This window comes from Suncus etruscus, chromosome 7 (assembly GCF_024139225.1).
Source record: "Suncus etruscus isolate mSunEtr1 chromosome 7, mSunEtr1.pri.cur, whole genome shotgun sequence".
Classification (NCBI taxonomy): Eukaryota; Metazoa; Chordata; class Mammalia; order Eulipotyphla; family Soricidae; genus Suncus; species Suncus etruscus.
Genome location: NC_064854.1, coordinates 28,749,820 through 28,768,857, shown reverse-complemented (window position 1 = coordinate 28,768,857; position 19,038 = coordinate 28,749,820). Strand labels below are relative to the sequence as shown.

Here is a 19,038-nt window from a genome sequence, read left to right as displayed (position 1 = left end):
TCTTTTTGAAAGTCTGTCATGTACCATTTTTGAAGGTACCAAGAGAGCATTTTTGATGAGGAGCAGGGATGAAGGGTTGTGACAGAATAGTTAGACCTTACAGCTATCTTACAGCCCTGTTGAGTTACTCTACAACAACAGATGAAATGCTGGACCCCTTTTGTATTTCTTCTCTTTGATTATGATTATCATGTTGACTTCCTTCAACCAATTGAGTCTAGAAACATGTCTTTGATTCAAAAAGAGCTTTTTTTATTTCTTACTCTATCAACATTGAAGGGAAGTTTTTCAAGAGGGAGTCGGAAGGTTTGAGGCTGGAAAACCCTAACAATATGACTATTTCAAATACATTTATGTACCCCGAACGTCTCCTTCACCAGAAACATTCTGCATCTTAGTAACACTCCAGAGCAAGTATTAAGTCTAAATCAGTCTCTTTTTTATGCAAATGCATGTATTTGTCACCAAGATGACAGACAGTGACACTCTCTTTCCATTCATGTCCCAAAACTAGATGAGAAAACAAAACTGCATATCACAATGAAAGACTTAAAAGTGTCATTTTGAGCAGTTCAGACTTGAACCACAACTGCTCCTTGCACTCAGAGGAGGACCAACAGCAGACAGGCTTCTACTGAGTTTCTTGTTGGCTTTTGATTGACTTATTTGGGACAGGGGGCACACCTGGCAGTGCTCAGAGCTTATCTCTGGCTTTGACTCAGAAATCACTATAGGCAGTGCTCAGGGGATGATGTGAGATCCCAGGGATTGAAACCACCTCTGCTAGGTGCAAGACAGGCACTTGACCTGCTGTACTGTCACTCAGGCTCCTGAGCTGCCTGGCTGGTTTTGGCTAATCATGATCTTCTTCCCACTTTGTAGACAGACACTCACAACGATGCTCCCTCCAAAAGTCCACCCCAACCATTGGTGTGACTATACCCACCAATCCACTTGGCCATTGGCCAGACTCACTTGACCCCATGATTTAGAAATTCTTTGCAGCCTTAATGCAACTTTAGGACTGCTTTGAGCTCTTTGAAGCAACCCAAACTTGGTACTGAGCCACCATCTGGCCTCTTGGCTCAAACTGTGCAGAGAAATTTTCAACAACACACAGGCACATATGCCCCCCAACCTCAGCTTACCTGGTCTCTCTGTCTTTGGGTATGGTCGCGGTGCTATAAGCAAACACTTGCTTTTCCACTAGAGGTGGCCCGAGGTCCACGATGCCTGAGAGCCCTGGTGAGGTGCGTGGCTTTTCAATGTACACCAAGGTGCCTGGCTCTTTTTTGAAGGTCTGGCGGCTGGGGGAGGCTCGTTCTGGCTGCATGGTGTGGGGTGGGCCATGGGCATTATGGTGAGCATGCATGTCTATCATTCTCAGGTCACTGACCCGGTGAGGAGAGGCAGGGGGCGTTTTGGAGCCCAGAGTAGGCAAGTGGCTATCTGGATACTTCCTTGATTTCTGCCTGTACAGTGACTGCTCCATGTGCATTTCTGCTTGCAAAGAAGGGTTGCAGTAAGCACTCGCTGATCGAATGGCTGTGCGGTGGTAGGCAATGATGTGATCAGGGACGTCCAGGGGGTGGCCACCATGGGAAGAAGCAATGCTCATCCGTCCTTCATGATAAATGTAAGGGTCAGCATAGAAACCCTCATTTCTGTACAAGGCAATGTTCTTGCCACTCATGTCTTCATCAGGCTTGACATCTCTTCTTTCCAAGATGGCACTTGGGCTGGGGGAGATGGACCTGGAGACTGGCAAGCTGGAGAGTCTATCTCTGGGAATGGTGGCATTGCCTGGGATAACCATTGTGCGTGAGCCCCCATAAGGAATTCTGGAGGGGGAAGGAGGCATGGAATGGGGCACTGGAGTAGAAGGCGGTGAATTGGGAATGACGTGGGGTGAATGTGTTGTAGAGCCAGGCCGGGAGGCAGCAGTGCCATCGCCTCTTGCATACATGATTTCTCGCTGCATCTGAAAATGAAAGAAGAAATGAGAAAACTTGATGTTTATGTTCAAGTTTGGGGAGACCTGGATCTTCCTGCTCGTGCGAGGCTGATGAATGCTCCTTCAGTGAGATTCTGCACCTCATTCCTTAAACTGGGATATGTCAAAGAGGGATTCTGCATCCCTGCAGAATTCTTTTAAAGGATGTCAAGATGGAGGAGGTTACCTGGGATTATCCAAGGACATACAATACAGTCAAGGGGATGCTTATAGAAGAAAGAGAGAGGTAGGAGGATGAGTCAAGGGAAGACATAAAGACATAGACATGCAGAGAGACAGAAAGATGCTATAATCCTGACTTTGAAGACAGAGGGGGAGGCCCAAAGCCAAAAAGTATAGTAAGTGTCTAGGAGCTAGAAAAAGCAAAAGGAAAAAGATTTTTTTTCCCGGAGCTTCCAGAGGCAGCAATGGCCAGCATTCTTGATACTGGCCTCTGAAAATATGCTTGGAATTTTTGAGCTAACAACAGGTAGATAAATATGGCACTAGAACCACACTATGTTTGTGGTCATTTGTTTCAGCAACCCCAGGGAACATATATATTTAAATGAGGCCTCAGCATTGTAAGGTTCTAGCAAAATATCTTATAATCGTTTAAATTTTGAGGTCATTGTTTCTTAGAGACAACTGGTATATTCAAAGTACTGAAGTCGGCTCTTCTAAAATTAGTCCTATAAGTAATATTTTTCTAGCATTATTCTAGGAAAATCATGAGTATGCATCTTTTTCTTTTTTTCCAAGCTGTGCTAGAGAGATAGCTTAGGGATTAAGGGGCTTGTCTTGCATGAGGTTAACATAGATTTAATCTCAAGCATCACGTATAGTTCCCTGAACACTGCCAGTGGTCACTACTGAGCCAGTAATAGCCCTTAGCACTGCCATGTATGGCTCAAGAATAAATTCAGGGCCTGGAGAGATAGCACAGCGGCATTTGCCTTGCAAGCAGCTGATCCAGGACCAAAGGTGGTTGGTTCGAATCCCGGTGTCCCATATGGTCCCCGTGCCTGCCAGGAGCTATTTCTGAGCAGACAGCCAGGAGTAACTCCTGAGCACTGTTGGGTGTAGCCCCAACCCCCCCCCCAAAAAAAAAAGAATAAATTCAAATATTTTTTCACAAGCTATTACAATAATAGTGGCTAGAAAGGAATTTCATGGGGGAAAACATGGAGAGCTGTTTTTATGATTTTCTTTTATTTATTAAATTTATTTTTGTTGTTTTTGGGTCACATCTGGCAACGTGCAGGGGCTACTCCTGGCAGTGTTCAGGGAACTACATGAAATGCCAGGAGTCAACTCTGGGTCTTCCTCATGCAAGGCAAAAAACTCTAGCCATTGTACTATCATTCCATTCCAGCCCTTTATGATTTACCTTCAACTCTTTTTTTTTTCCTGTGGTTGGGGAGCACCCTGTAATGCTCAGGGGTTACTCCTGGCTATGAGCTCAGAAATTGCTCCTGGCTCAGGGGACCATATGGGATGCCAGGGGATTGAACCAAGGTCCGTCCTAGGTTAGCACATGCAAGGCAAATGCCCTACTGTTGTGCTATCGTTCCAGCCCTCAACTATTTCTTAAGCCAACTGAAACCAGCATAGAGAGAATGGGAGGAAACAATGGTCTGGATGGTGAAAGTGCAGTTGGAGGTAAGACTCAGAGTGTGGAAGACAGAGAACAGAGGGAAATAAATCAGGCATGGTTGGGAGTAAGAAGCCTGAAAGTCCATCCTCAGAGGCAGAAGGTAGAGCCAATGGGGGAGAGTCATTAGCTGGCACTTCCTGTCCAGGCAAATGGTCTTCTGGGCTGTCATTATCCCTCAACCAGGAGCTTAAAACTGCTGTGTTCCAACAAAGAAGAAATAATGAAAAGAAATTAAAAAGAAATGATGACTAAAATTACCTAATAGTTGCTCAAAGGAGAAATGAATTCATTTCTGCCTTAGAGTGTTTAGTCAGGTGCTGCATAAAAATTATTAATGATCCTTTCAGAATATGAATATCTGGTATGTTTTGTTGGAGGTTAAGGTAAAGTTGGAAGTCCTCATTGAATTTCTCCAAATGGCATGAAAGAAGGACTCTTGATAACCCAAGCCCATGTATTTGCATTGTTACAGGCCCACCTTCTCATTCAGACTTCTAGGTTATGATAGAGAAGAAAAGGAAGTGTACAAGAGGGGGTCAGAGGAAGGGCTCTGAAGACAAACTGTGTGATTTCAAATGGATGAGAACCAAGATAAACTGTCAAACAGACACATAGAATGGGTGGTAATTAAGAAAGAAAAGAGGGGCTGGAGAGATAGCATGGAGGTAAGGCGTTTGCCTCTCATGCAGGAGGTCATCGGTTCGAATCCCGGCGTCCCATATATGGTCCTCCCGTGCCTGCCAGGAGCAATTTCTGAGCCTGGAGCCAGGAATAACCCCTGAGCACTGCCGGGTGTGACCCAAAAACCACAAAAAAAAAAAAAAAAAAAAAAAGAAAGAAAAGAGGGGGGCCGGAGAGATAGCATGGAGGTGAGACATTTGCCCTGCATGCAGAAGGACGGTGGTTCGAATCCCGGCATCCCACATGGTCTTCTGAGCCTGCCAGGAGCGATTTCTGAACATAGAGCCAGGAGTAACCCCTGAGCGCTGCTGGGTGTGACCCAAAAACAAACAAACAAACCAAAACAAAAACAAAAAGAAAGAAAGAAAAGAATGTAGGGGAGATGGTGAAAATGAAACAGACAAATACTGATTTTTTTTCCCCTCTGGATAAATGCTAGTTCCTTCTCTGATAAATTCATTTTTCAAGTAAGTACCATCAATCATTTGTTAAGTACCAGGTACAATTCTAAGACACAAATTCTAAACAAATCTCCACGTCCTAGCTCATAAGAAGATGCACCCTGCGCATCCATCTCCTTCTCAGATGAGAATATAAGGGAGCAACCCCTCACCCCATATCCCTGGACCCCCATGGCTTCCTCAGCTTATCTCTGGAAGAGTTCAAGAGTAGAGAAATCCTGATCGACATTTACATTTTACGGTGGATTTCAGAATGGAAACGACCAATTAAAAAGATAAGTCAGGTGTAAACAGGTAGTAACCATAGCTCCCTTAGTGTGCAGGTTACCTGACTACTATCTAATTGGCCCTCAACTCCCTTGAGGGCTGATTATTTTTGGGAACCCCAGTGTATGCTGGTACCTCCCCGGCAATCACAATTTTATTTGTACTACCTCAGCTCCAACACACCCACAACCCCAGACCCTCACTCTCCACAGTCAAGAGGTGAGCTAGTTTTTCCTCAACTTGTGAAAGCCTCAAGCTGTTCCGCACCCTGGGTTTCTTTGCTTAGTCCCAAAATGTGGATCCCAACCTCAGTTGTAGCTCCAGTTTAGGCTCCAGGTGAGTTTGTTCGTCTTGATTCAGCCCTGGCACTCCAGCCCACAGGATCCCCTCTCTGACCACTCAATAACCTCACGAGAATGTAGAAATGCAGTGCATTAGACGAGGTGGGTGTTCCAAGAATATTCTGTGGTAATTTACCCAGTAACTGATATGTGATTAGTGTGACTCCCAATAAACACCTCTCCTGACTTTTTTCCACAAGGCAGGGTTCAATGCAAAGATCTGGCTTGCTGGTAAGCAAAGCAGGGCTTCACAATACAAGCAGGACCAGCCCAGCCAGCCATGGTTAAATTCTTCATAGAGTCAGACCACACAAGAGGATAACCAACCCACACAAGTGTACAGATCAATTCTCAGCATCTGCTCAGTCAGGCACTATGTATAAAAAGCATCACGTGGAACTTAAAGTAGATGAAGCGCAACCAACAGCAGTTCTATGGCTATTACTGTTATTAATTTAAATGTTTTTCATTGTTCAACACCTACTTGTGATGAACCTTAATGCCACCAGGATTAATCCTGCCTGTTCTCTTGTCCCTCCTTGTCAGTTTTCAGATATCTCAATCTGGGAGCTCCTGACACTCCAAGTAACATAATAACTCCCTTCTCTTTCCTGTCAAGAAATTTGGGGGGGGGGGTTGGGAAACACCCAGCAGTGCTCAGGGATTACTCCTGGCTCTATGCTCAGAAGTCGCTCTTGGCAGGTTTGGGGGACCATATGGGATGCTGGAATTCGAACCACCATCCTTCTACATGCAAGGTAAACGCTCTACCTCCATGCTATTTCTCCGGCCTCCTGTCAAGAAATCTTAATTTTTTTTGAGCTACAACTGGCAGTGCTCAAAGACACTACACTTGGATCAGTTCTAATCTGGTGTCAGGGATCACGTCAGGGTTCGCTGCCAATAAGGCAAATGTCATGCAGACTATCATCCTAGAATGAAGTGCCAATACAATTTGAGAGATATATTTTGCCTTATAATTAATTTTCTTTTTGGCTGATGCGTAAAAGAAATGACATTAAATACCTACTGGGTTTTCCCTACACTAAAACTCACAGTTGACTTTTGGAGAAAAATTATATTACATGTCTAAGATAAAATAAACAAGAAGAGGGAAACCCGACGTTTGACTCAATGAGAAAGCACCTGCCTTGCATGTGTGGGGCTGATAGAGCTGAAAGTGAGTGAGGATGAGTCCTGGTACATCCCTGGGTTAGGGGGTAGCCCTGAACCCCAAACTATGACACTGTAACAATATGATTAATATAATCTCAAAATAAATTAACAGACACAACACATACATAGACCCACAGACACAAACAACAAATCTCTCTTATTCCACTAAATATCACATTAGCTCTTTCTTTTTAGAATTGATTGTGTTATGTCATTGATGATTTTACCCCAGAAGATTTCAACCCTACTGTCTTTATATGAGTTAAACAATGTTTGTTCAGGGAGTGCAGTGCAGAACAGTGCATAGGATCCTTAAGTTCAATCCCTGGTACTGACTTGCCCCTGAACACAATTTAGGAGTTGCCCCTGGCCACTGCTAAATGTGGGAGCCAAATCAAAGCATTATTTGATGTTATAGAAAAGAAAAAAGTCTCTGAGCAAAACACTTCTTTGAACTTTTTATCAGGATATAATATGGATATTTATTTGCTTGCTCTTTAGCCTAAAGAGACTAAGAAAAATTGTTCCATTATCTGTACTAAATTTACTGACAAAGTAGAAAATAGGCTTTTGCATTCACCTGCATGCTTGGGTATCAACTGGTTCTCTTTCCTTCCCTGTTCAAGCACAGTCTTTTCTGGTGAGTCTTCCTGTTCCTGTAAGCAGAAGAAGTTCTTCCAGAGTCTCCACACCCTGTCCTGGCTAAGGGGCTCTGCCTCAGCATATAGAACTCAGCTTAATAGGCTGGTTTTGGCTTGTGCTTGCTAAAGAACCAGGAAGGATCTGGAACTGTTTCAAATTAATTCTCTGAAGTACAAGTTAGGAATCCTAATATAGATTTATTTTTCATTTCCTCCAAGCACTGTAAGTTAAATCAAATGTCACTCATTTAGAAGTTTCTTGAATGTAAGTGGGGGGAATTAAAAAAATTAAATTTACTTATTGGTTCCTAGACCATATCAGTGGTGCTCAGGGGTTGCTACCAATGGTGCTCAAAAAAAAAAAATAAGACAGTGCCGGGGACTGAACAGGACCTCCTGCATGCAAAACATGAGCTCTGGTCCTCTAAGCTATTTCCCCAATCTGAGGGGTAGGAAAGGGAGATTTAAAAGTTGTTTTCTGAGGCAGAAAATTCCCATAAAAATGCTGATTTCTCATCACGTTGGAAAACCATCTCATGTAATCCTATCTGAAGAGCATTTAGTTTCTAATGTTCTTTGCACAGAGGGACAATTATGTATAAGTTTATTGTATCTCAAACCCCACCCTTCCCAAGTCTATCATTTGTAAATACACCACTCACTCAAGACCACACAGTGAATAAGAGGACAAAACGGAAAAGGAATCTTAGGAGATGGGTTTCATCCTTGGAAAATTAAAGCTACTTACTTTTTCTTAAGGCAATCACCTGTATAACTAACCCCGCGAAAAAGCACATTGGCTCAGCTCCCGACTACTCGAGTCCTTTGTTGCCTTCATGGAAATCCTCAGCTCCACACTCGATCTTTTAGACAGCTTTCTCTCCAGAGAAGTAATCACGGATGATCCAGATTCTAAAACCTCCCCCTAGTCGGTGTGGCTCAAAAAGCAGCCAAGACCATAGAGCTGTCCCTATCTTCGGAGCGAAACAGCCACAGGCATGGATAAGCCCATGATAAGCCCATTTCTCCTCCCCTTGGAGATTAGTCACTGAATAACCTCAGCCCACAGCCAACCACAGACTACAGCGCAGCTGATTCAGTTCTTTAACAAGTGCTTACATGGAAAATACATGCCGAGGAAGATACAGGCAGGACTGGGTAAGGGGTTCCCCATCAAAAGTCCACCCTGCTAGTTCCCCCCCCCCCCCCAGTGCTTAGATCAGGCTCTACAGAGAATGCTAGAGCCCAGCTGACCAATAGCCATGTGGCTTCAGCCTATTCAAGTCCGGGTTTGGCCTCAAAGTGAAAGAAATATGAGCCTTTCCCCCTGGTTTCTAAGACCAGAGGAGACCACGCAGGTGATAAATGAAGCTGTTTATTCATTAACCAGCTCCACTTTACCCAGTTGAATTCTGGGTGACAGCTTTTCCTCAGCCCCTCAGCACCCCACAAGCAGCTTCTGGAAGAATGACATACCTGGAAGGGGAAGGAGGGGCATGGAATGTCAGTCAAGGCCAGGTTAAGAGGCCGAGAGGGGCTTCCAAAAAAGGCAAGCAGAGTCCTCTGTCTTCGGTCCACAAGAACCCGGAAACCTCCACAGCTCCCTGGAAGACCCCCATCCCCTAGGGGCCTACACAGTTCAAGGGCACAGACCCAAGGTGATGCCAGTACCTGACAAGAAGTGGCTTGTGCAGGGCCTGGCAAAGGACATGCAGCAGCAAATTACTACTACCCAAAGCTGGGAGGAAAGGAAGTGCTTCCTTAGCTGAAAGGTCTGCTCATGGAGTGACCCTCCTGCTTTCTGAGGCCCTAGGGAGCAAGAAAAGGAGGCTGTCCTTGGGAAACCACAAGAAAGAACTTAGAACACTGGGATGAGGGCCTCAGTGGTTCCTTGGGCCCCCTGCTCCCTGCCTCCCACACACCCCACAGACAAGCTCTGGGCCACCCGGGTCTTCTGCAAAAGTCTTCAGGTTTTGGGAGGTGGTTCTTGTTGACCAAAAGAATTCCCAGATGCCTCTCAAGTTCAATTGCAGTCAGCACTGCAGTCCTAAACGACCATGGGCTGCCCTCAGGCGGCCTTGTGGTTATTAAAGGGGGGCCAAGTGGGAGCGCATGACCTCAGTAACCTCCTAGAATGTCTCATTAGCAACAATATTTGGCAGAGTGGTTGTAACAGATGCCACCGAAGAGGTCAGAAAAAGAGTAAGGAATGCAAAATCCTGTTTTTGAATTTTTTTTTCATTGAATTGGTGCAAAGTTTGTTATTTCTCACTAGAACAGGAAGAGAGGATGTTCACATTAGGGACCCCTGACGTACCTAACAGACATGGAGCAGGCTTGATTTCTTGAGTCAAATGAGCACTTTCAAGGAAAGTGTGTGTGTGTGTGTGTGTGTGTGTGTGTGTGTGTGTGTGTGTGTGTGTGTCCCTAGTCCCCAATATCACCTTTACAACTACCACCACCCAAAGACACTGATTGATGGCAGAGAAGGGGACTTCCTGTACTAATATACCTGCTGTTCAGCTGAGAAATACTGCTTGGAAGAGAGAAAGAACCCATGTGAAGTTTTCAGGTCCTGCCACCAGCGTCCCATCCTCCAAAATGGAAACACCCAGTGCTACATCTGGCCCAGTCAAGAAAGCCAGGTTCATGGGGCTGGAGAGATAGCACAGTGATAGGGCGTTTTCCATGCATGCAGCTGACCTAGGAAGAACGGTGGTTTGAATCCCAGTATCCCATATGGTCCCCAGAGTCTGCCAGGAGCAATTTCTGAGCGAAGAGCCAGAAGTAACCCCTGAGCACTGTCAAGTATGGCCCAAATCCTCCCCCTCCCCCCCCAAAAAAAAGGAAAAAGAAAAAAAAAAGAGAGAGCCATGTTCAATGATGGGGCCACATTAGTCACTTTAGCTTATGATTTCTGAGGTGATATGGTGACAACAGTGTTTATGTTTATACTCTTGGGTTCAATACTACCTGCCCTCCTCTATCTCCATAGTGCTGAGGAGCCTCCACCACTGCCACAAAGTGACACACATCACCAGTGTCTCTATTAGTCACAGAGAGGCAGGTGGAGCCTGTGGGTATGTTGGTATGCACAGGAAGGGAGAGTGTGAGGGAAAAATTGTCTCCTCTTCGTGTTCTGCTTCATGTTGAACCTTTCACAGTAAGTTCCTTTCACTTTCAAAATGTTTTGGGCACAATGGGCCGATGGCATGCTATTGTCACCCAATGCCAGGAGTTGGAATACCAGCTCCTGGCAGTGGTGATTCAGAATGAGTTGCATGCTCTCTAGTAAGAAGTGCGGTGCAGACCCAGGAGAGTTGGGGTGCGGCTCCTCAAGGCTCTGGAGTGCAGCTGAGGCACCGCCCAAGCTGATTTCCTGAACAATAGCCTCATGAGGTAGAGAACTGGGCTTCACACAGTGGTTTCTCCAGAGAAATGCTCTCTCAGGCTGATCCTCTACAGAGCTCATCTCATTCTAGGGTTCCTTGGGCATAAGGCCATCTAGATTAGATATCCCATGATCTGCTTCTTGGGTCCCCCTCAGCCTGGGTTTATCCAGGTATCCAGCAGTCTAGTGAAATGCTGTTTTCCTGTCACTTATAATTCATATTCCTTCTTCCTGTCAGTGGAACTCTGAGCAAAGTGGAAGCAATTTATTTCTCTTGAGTTAGCATTAAGAGAGGATATGCTGTAAATATTTAGCATTACCTCCACAGGAAATAATTTTTATTCTCTGGTACAGTAAAGAGTCTTGTGGAATTTATTTCTCTTTCCCCTTTCAAATTCATTTCTTTCTTGGCTTTTGTAGGATAAATGGGGGGATAACACAGCCTAGACTAAGAGAAAAAATTTAAGTCTAACTGTAGAGCCTAAAATCGAAGATGACACAGGAGAGAGAAGTGATGATAAAGATGTTGGCAGAAAGGCCACATTCAATGCTTATGCCATGAAGGCAAAGTGGTCATCAGTGAAGGTTGAGTTCACCTCTTCATAGTTCATCTGATATGAAGAAAATGTCTTCCAGACATGTCAGAGTGTAGTCAACGTGACTGAATTCTAAGAGGAAAGGGAGTTATGGAGCCTTCAGCTGAATGCTCACAGTTGGACGCGGGCAGGTTTTGTAGAGCTCTTCTGCCCCAGGCCTGGCTGATTTTGCACTGTGCCTAGGCGTGAGGAGAAAACTCAGAGCAGATCAGAAGTTAAACAAAGCATTCACCAGTCAAGTCAACCCCCTTACAGTAACTGTGTGGAGCAACAGAACAAATAAAATAAAAATGTCCTTTCTCATGGATATTTAATCTTCTAAAGGGATTCTCCCATGCTATCCAGGCCAAGGACACGACTCCCTTTTGTACTGAAGAGAGTTACAGTTACGGCAAAATGGCCATCTTTCTACCACTTGTAACAGATGGTATAAACAACTCTTTGTGACTTATCTCTATCTCCTGAGCCCTTCACTTTGCTGGATGGATACTGTTTATTTGGACACTAGTCCCTTTTTAGTACATCTAGATGTATTGTTGAAAATAAATCATCTCTGTTGCCCAGAGAGTCACTTTTCAGTGTCTTAGACTTTTTCTTTATGTGGTAGTTCTTAAAATGCTTCTTTAACTTATCCACACACACCATGCAATATTTAAAACTGGGCATTATTTATTTATAACATTTCTTCCTCTAGGAAAGACTCTAAGTGGACACACACACACACACACACACACACACACACACACACACACACACACACGAGATAATCAGCCAGAGCTTTGCAGTCTGTATAGAGCTTTCAGCTGTGTTTTTTTTATTTCACAGAGCTCAGAACTCAGTGAAATACACAGGACAGAGATGACTATTACCATGTGAATGGCTGTGAAACAGCAATGGAGGAATGAAGGAGCGTGTCCAGCATCACAGAACTCACAGAGTGAAACTGCAAGAAAACCCATCTTTTTTTTTTTTAATTTTTAATTTTTTTTTGGTCACATCTGGCAGCACTCAGAGGTTACTTCTGGCTCTGCACTCAGAAATGATTCCTGGCAGGCTTCGGGGAACATATGGCATGCCGGGAATATTACCCAAATCCGTCCTGGTGGGTTACCTGCAAAGCAAATGCCCTACTATTGTGCTATTGCTACAGTCCCCAAGAAAACCCATCTTATATACTCAGTTTCATCCTGTTCTTTGGGAGCTTCAGCCACTGATGTGTAAAATCTTGTGTCATGAGGGAAATTGAAAGGAATCAAAAGGCTTCCCAAACACAAAAGCCTAAACTCAGATGAATTCATTAGTGAATTCATTCAAACTTTTGAGGAGGACCTACTGCCACTCCTCTGGATCTGTGAGTAAAACTAAGAAAATACCTTCTTAGTTTTACTCATAGATTGAGATTTAGATGAACACTTAAAGAACCCATGGAATAATGTAGGGGATAGAGAGACAGTAGTGGGTAGGGTGCTTGCCTTGTACATGGTGATGTGAGTTTAATCCCCAGCACCCCATATGGCCTCCCCAGACCCCTCTAGGAGTAAGCCCTGAGTATAGCTGGGTGTGGTACAAAACAACAATAAGTAAAATAAATAAAATAACCCCTGGGTCTCAGTAAGTTTAGGGCCTAGTTAACACATAACCTTTTTTTATTTGGTTTTATTTATTTGCTTGAAAGTTAGTTGCCACCACATCAATGAACCATCACTAATAGCTGCTTCACTACTAATCTTTGCAGGAACACTTAAATGAGAAAAACTCCAGTATGCCAGTTTGGGGGCTGAAAAGTGGGATCTTTTTGAAATGGGGATGGGCAACCACAATGAAACCCTTCATACTTCTGGAAGCCCCAGAAACCTCAGCCACATTCCACAGCTGCCGCCATGTAAACCATCAACCCAGCTCTACAGATCCTGGAATACCTGCAACAGTCAGCTGCATATGTGGCTTTACAACACATCCAAATTCCTCAACACTGACACCCTAAGTAGGAACACACCAAATTCGATGTGAAAGTAACATAGAGGTCACCTAAGCTCAAAAAACAAAAACAACAACACAGAACTAGCTGTACAACTAGCTATAAATAGTATAGCAACCCTCCAGACAATGATTTAAGGAACCCATTGTGAGATAAATTATTATTGATATATTTTTAATATATATTTATATTTAAATATATATTTAATATACATTCCATTACCATTTATTTGTAACAAGCAATATATATTAAATTATTTTATACCAAGCTTGTGGGTGAATGGAAACTGAGGACATTGATAGAAAAAATGTTATACTGGTGATGGGATTAGTGTTGCAAATTGAAGGCCAGACAGGAGTGATTTCTGAGCGCATAGCCAGGAGTAATCCCTGAGCGTCACTGGGTCTGGCCCAAAAACCAAAATAAATAAATAAATTTAAAAAATTAAAGGCCAGAAACAACTGGGTTACAAACAGCTTTGTAAATCACATTGTAGTGGTTGTAGCATTGAGTATATGAACCAATATCCATGTTAGCCTAACATATATACTAAATTATATATAAAACATGTAACATATATAATATATAATGCATAATATAAGCACAGCATAATATAATCTATAAGCATGACTATATATGCTTCTATATTATACAGTCATACTCATTCATTATGTAACAATAATACATGTATCACCAAATAGACATTACTGCATAATTAATGATCTCTGTAGATAGCTGCAGATACACACGTAGATATGTATACAGACCGCCTATGCTTCCATGATCACAGACACCGGATTATGCTCAGAATTTCATACCTGGATCTTATCTCCTTAGCACTCCTTACCATTATGGCCTCAATCACATTTCTGGGTGACGTTCCTGGGTCCACACCTCTCTGAGCTGCATGAATCACTGGCAGAGGCCAGGCCTCTCGGTCCCTGTGCCCTCTGCTCCACTTTACGAATGGCTTCTAATGAAAGGGTTTTCACTTGTGCCACTTAACCTTAGCCGCTAATAGAAGGAAGGGTTGTGTGAGAGAGGAGCCAGCCTAAGAAGAAGACACTAAAGGACTGTATTTCCCAAATCCACCAAGTTAAATTTTCCCTCACAAGAATCGTAAGAAAATGCTGGAGATCCAAATCAAAGCAGTCCTGTGCCCATTTTTCCTGAGTCCAGACGAGAGACTGACTTTCCAGTTAACAACCACCTTCAAGCCTAAAACAAGTGCCTAAAACAAAAGTATGCTGAGCACATGAGCTGGGAAAGTTCTCTTGTGTTAGCGTGTAATCGATGCCACTTGCTCTAGGACTAGAAAGGCTCACAAACCTCCCCAAATCTCACAAGTTATGACAGCATCTAAGAGGATCCGATTTATGAATTCAATGAAAGCCCGTTTGTTTTCCCTGGGTTTCCTAAGAACTCAGGGACAACAGAAAGCGGCTAATTTGACTCAGTTCACAAGTCCCTAACATCCCCCTTTGTGCTATTTCTCCATAGCTGAATGCAGCACGGAGAAAAGGAAGAACACTAATAAAGAATAGTATGACCAGTTTTTTTTTTTTGCTTGTTTGTTTGCTTTTATTTTTTTAAGTAGGGACTGCTACCAGCTCTGTGCTTAGGGGGACCATGCCATACTGGGGATGAAACTCAGACCATCTGCACATCATGCTCAAGTTCCATGAATTCTTCCTCCAGCCCAATGTCAGCTTCTCTATTGATATCTAAGAATCTGATCTGGACCATCCCTAATGTCCATTCAAACAGTAACATTTACTGAGTCCAGAATCCATAAAATGGTTTCTAAGCATCCACAAGATATATAAAACCCATAGTTGAGATTGATAAGGGGGACAAGGCTCGGCGTGACGTAATTCCTATCTTTAAAGAACTTCACAGTGGGGAAAATTAGGCATAGATAGAAATATCTGAAATAAGTCAGAATAAGACTAACTTTGCTAAGTGTCAAATAAGTACAACAGATAAAAATGTTCTTGAAATTTATATATCTAACAATCTGATTCATCGAGCTGAGGTAATGGAGATTACTTAAAAAAACAACTAAAAATGGGGGCCGGAGAGATAGCATGGAGGTAAGGCCTTTGCCTTGCATGCAGAATGGGCAGTGGTTCAAATTCTGGTATCCCCTATGGTCTTCCTGAGCCTGCCAGGAGCGATTTCTGAGTGTAGAGCCAGGAGTAACCCCTGAGCACTGCCAGGTGTGACCCCCCTAAAACAAATAAACAAAAAACTAAAAATGGGGCCAGAGAGATAGTTGAGTTGTTTGGATGCAAACTATACATTCTCAGGGTTCTGAATTCAAAGTTGGCTCTGCATGACTGACTCTTGCTCCTAATACTATCAAACAGAGTCCTGAGAGCCCTTAGCATCTCTAGGTAGATCATTATTTAGGCAAGTCAAGTGTTACCAGGAGTAGCATCCAGGCCTCCTGAATACAGCTTAAAAGTTATTCCTCTCCAAAAAACTGAAAAAGAAAATACCATACATATAACCTGGCAATGCCATTAAGGTATTTATCTATCTATGCAGCCCCATACATAAGTCATTTTATTCTTGATCTTTCAAACATGGAACCAACCTCACTGGACACAGATGATAGGGTAAAGGAGCTGTAGAACATCTAGTCCATGGAACACTACTTTACCACTGAAAATAAAGATAAAATTTTGCCTTTGGTACCACCCAGAATGGAACTTAAGGTGACAATGCTAAGTGAAATATATCAGATGGCTTTCCTCATTTGTGAAATATGCTGGGCCAAAGGTAAAGGAAAAGATTTTGGTAGTGTAATGGTGTTAGAAATGTGGTGGTAGGTGAGTGAAGTGTATTTTTACATGGTACTGAAAATTATGCAATATTGCAAACCCATGTAAATCAGTCAAATTTGATCAAAAGAAAGCTCTTTAGAGCTAGAGAGATCTCATTGGGGTAGGGGAGGGGAGATGAAGAACATTGCATGTAAGAAATCCCCTCTTCTGCAGAAGTAGCTCCTGAGCATCCCATCAGGAATGGCTCTGACTGCTGCCAGGTGTGACCTGATTGCTTTAGTAAAGAATAATTCCCTGAAGAGGTCAGTTCAAGTTGTGAGCAGAATTACAGTAGGAAAGAAAGAGGCTTCTTGGGGTCTGAGAAATAGTAGAGCACTTGTCTTGCACACAATCACCACCTCATATGGTGCCCTAATATTTTGAGGCAGGATCCTTGAGCACAGAGTCATGAGTAAACCCTGACCACCACTAGTTATGAAAGAAAAGAGGAAGGAAGGAAAGAAAAAAATGTCCTGCTATAGGTGAGGACAGAAACAAGAGACAGAAAGTAGCCAGTGGCCTAAAGTATCTTAGAACCAGCTAGGTGTTACGCGGCAGAGGATCTCTAACCTCAGCAGATCTCAGGATTACCTGTAGAATTTTCTGAAACAGATTCATGGCCCCATTTCCAGAGCATTAGGATTAATTAGCAAGTCTGGGCAGGGCCTGAGAATGTGCTTTTTCACAAATTTTGGTAGCTGCTCTGAGATCCACTTAGGCATGGAGGGTAAAGGAAAGTTCATAGAAACGCCTTCATGCTCTATGGTTTTGGCTAACTCCTAACTCAGAAAGTTTACCTCATCGGCTGGCCATTACCATGACCTCTCTATCAGCAAATATTTCCAATGAAACCTGCCAAAGAAAGTCAGAAATAGGGCACAGAAACAAATATTTTTGGAGACTTTCAATTTATCACATACTTTCCAGAATTACCTGCTTTAATTCCCAGCACAATCCTATTCAATACATGTTCAGTCTTCATTTGATAGACAAGGAACTGGGGCCCAGAGAACTTCTTGCCTCCAGGGTTAAGAAATCAGGGTAGGGGCCATTTCTAAGGAAGGCAGTGATTCAGGAAGCATAAGCTTCACATTATTTCAGTCCCGAACAAAGTCAATGGTATTGAATGTTGGAAGAGTCACAAGTACAATGGACAGAATAGCTGCTGTAATCTCCCAATGTGGGGGACATTGCCTCCCAAACCCTGCCTTCCCCACCCTATCCGCAAGCCTCCAGGAGCTCCATTTCAAAGGAATACCTTCCTGTTTTCAGTTCAAATATCCAGCCATCAGTCAGCCAGCCAGTGGACATGGCTCCGGAAATCTGAGATAGTCCACAAAACCACTGCTTCTCCTTATTTGGACAAAGAACAGTTTCCAAGGAGACCAGTTTGGGGAGTCGTACATACCCTGAGGCTGGGCTGGCCAGCCTCTCTGCCCCCACACTCCTAGGCCCTGCTGTTTGTTCCTTGCCCTGCCCACAGCTGGGGGTGTTTAGCTGCTTCCACACCAGCTTCCAATACTGTCTGGAGCCTCCTCCCCAGAGACCAGATTGTCTTCCCCAGGTCTTAGGCCAAGCCGCCAGGCCTCTGAGCACTCCTACATTAGCTTTGCCTTCCGGAAACTGAGGAGCTCTCTAGAAACAAAACCGGAGACCAACTCAGGGGCTTAGGATAAACAAATCCATATTTGCTATGACAGTATTCACTCCCCCCTCCCATCCCCACACCACTGACTTGGGGAAAGGAAGAGGAGCAGGTAAAGAACTATAAGAGAAGAGTTCATGGTTGACAGGGTTTGATTCCCTTTGAGGAAAAAGAAACAAACTCCAAGCTGACCCCAAAGTGCTTTGCCTTCCTCCAAAGGCCAACTGGACCCTTTGCCATTCCCTTTGTTTACTTTCTATTCTTTTGTTTGTCTTTTCCATTATTTCTCTTGTTTGTCTTCCCTCCTCTATAAAGCTTTGTTGAACACAATTACACCTGAAGAGAATGGAAAGATAGGAGTTCATGAGTGGACAAAGGCAATGTCTTAAAATTTGGGAGGACATTAGTTGGTTGTGAGGATTCTTAGTTCTCATCTACTATTCATGTAGAGTTAGTTCCTCTTCTCCAGGAAGAATATCTTCAATGAATGTCCAAAGTCACAAATAGTAAAACCCTAACTAGATGATGTATTTTCTATACACACACATATCTCTGCTAATGTCTGATTTATAAATTAGGCACAGAGGTTAAAAGCGAGAAAAGAAGACAAGGATAACAATATACTTATTGAAGGCTATGTGACTTTCATGCAGTCATATATTTTATTATAATGAATATTTTGGATTAATGGAAAAATGGGTAATTTTGACTTAATGGGGAACTAAAAATATGGTGGAGAGAACAACTGCACTGGTTTTCAAAACCAACTTTTCAAGGACCTGAAGGGTTTAACCCTTCAATTAGTGTCCCTCCTTATTACACAACAGGGAAGGCAAAGGGCATAAAGATCCAGAGCTGGGGTATGAATGAAAAGACTTGGTTTCTCCTCAGGAAGACCTGAAGATGGTTCCACTATCTACTTCTCTGGAACTTCAGGTTCTTGTGCTAAATTGGTCCAGGAATTCTGTACTTCTTGGCCCTAAAGTGCTCTAAACATCCCATGAACCAAATCATTCTTTTGTAACTTTGCTCGCAGACAATCATGATTAACACGTGCTTTTGACTAAAACTGCCAAGAAACATGCATGAGCTCCTTCATGAATTGTGAGAGCGAAATGAAGAGCATGGGTGATGCCCACTTTAATCTATTCTCAGGAGGATGGAGGGAATGACGCACACTGTTTATGAGACACAAGAACAAGAACAGAGATTCTGGAAGCAGCCAACACTGTACTATATTCCAAAGATATCACCCCCAACAAACCAAATCCAGCTGTGGGCTCACGTTTAAGAAGGTGCTATTCTAAAGTAATTGGCAGTTGTGACTCCATAAAAGGCTACAGATCATTTTATATCAGTTTGAAAAGTCGATTCAAATCTCAG

General features: G+C 43.3%; 1 protein-coding gene across 3 annotated transcripts in view; it reads right to left on the bottom strand.

The window, feature by feature from the left end:
- KIAA1217 (KIAA1217 ortholog) overlaps positions 1-19,038 on the bottom strand; it is a 742,062-nt gene that overhangs the window by 62,433 nt on the left and 660,591 nt on the right. For all 3 annotated transcript variants that reach the window (XM_049777747.1, XM_049777749.1, XM_049777748.1), the window contains one exon: positions 1,149-1,981. In XM_049777747.1, the coding sequence (XP_049633704.1) occupies positions 1,149-1,981 (833 nt within the window). The remainder of the gene's footprint in view (positions 1-1,148; positions 1,982-19,038) is intronic.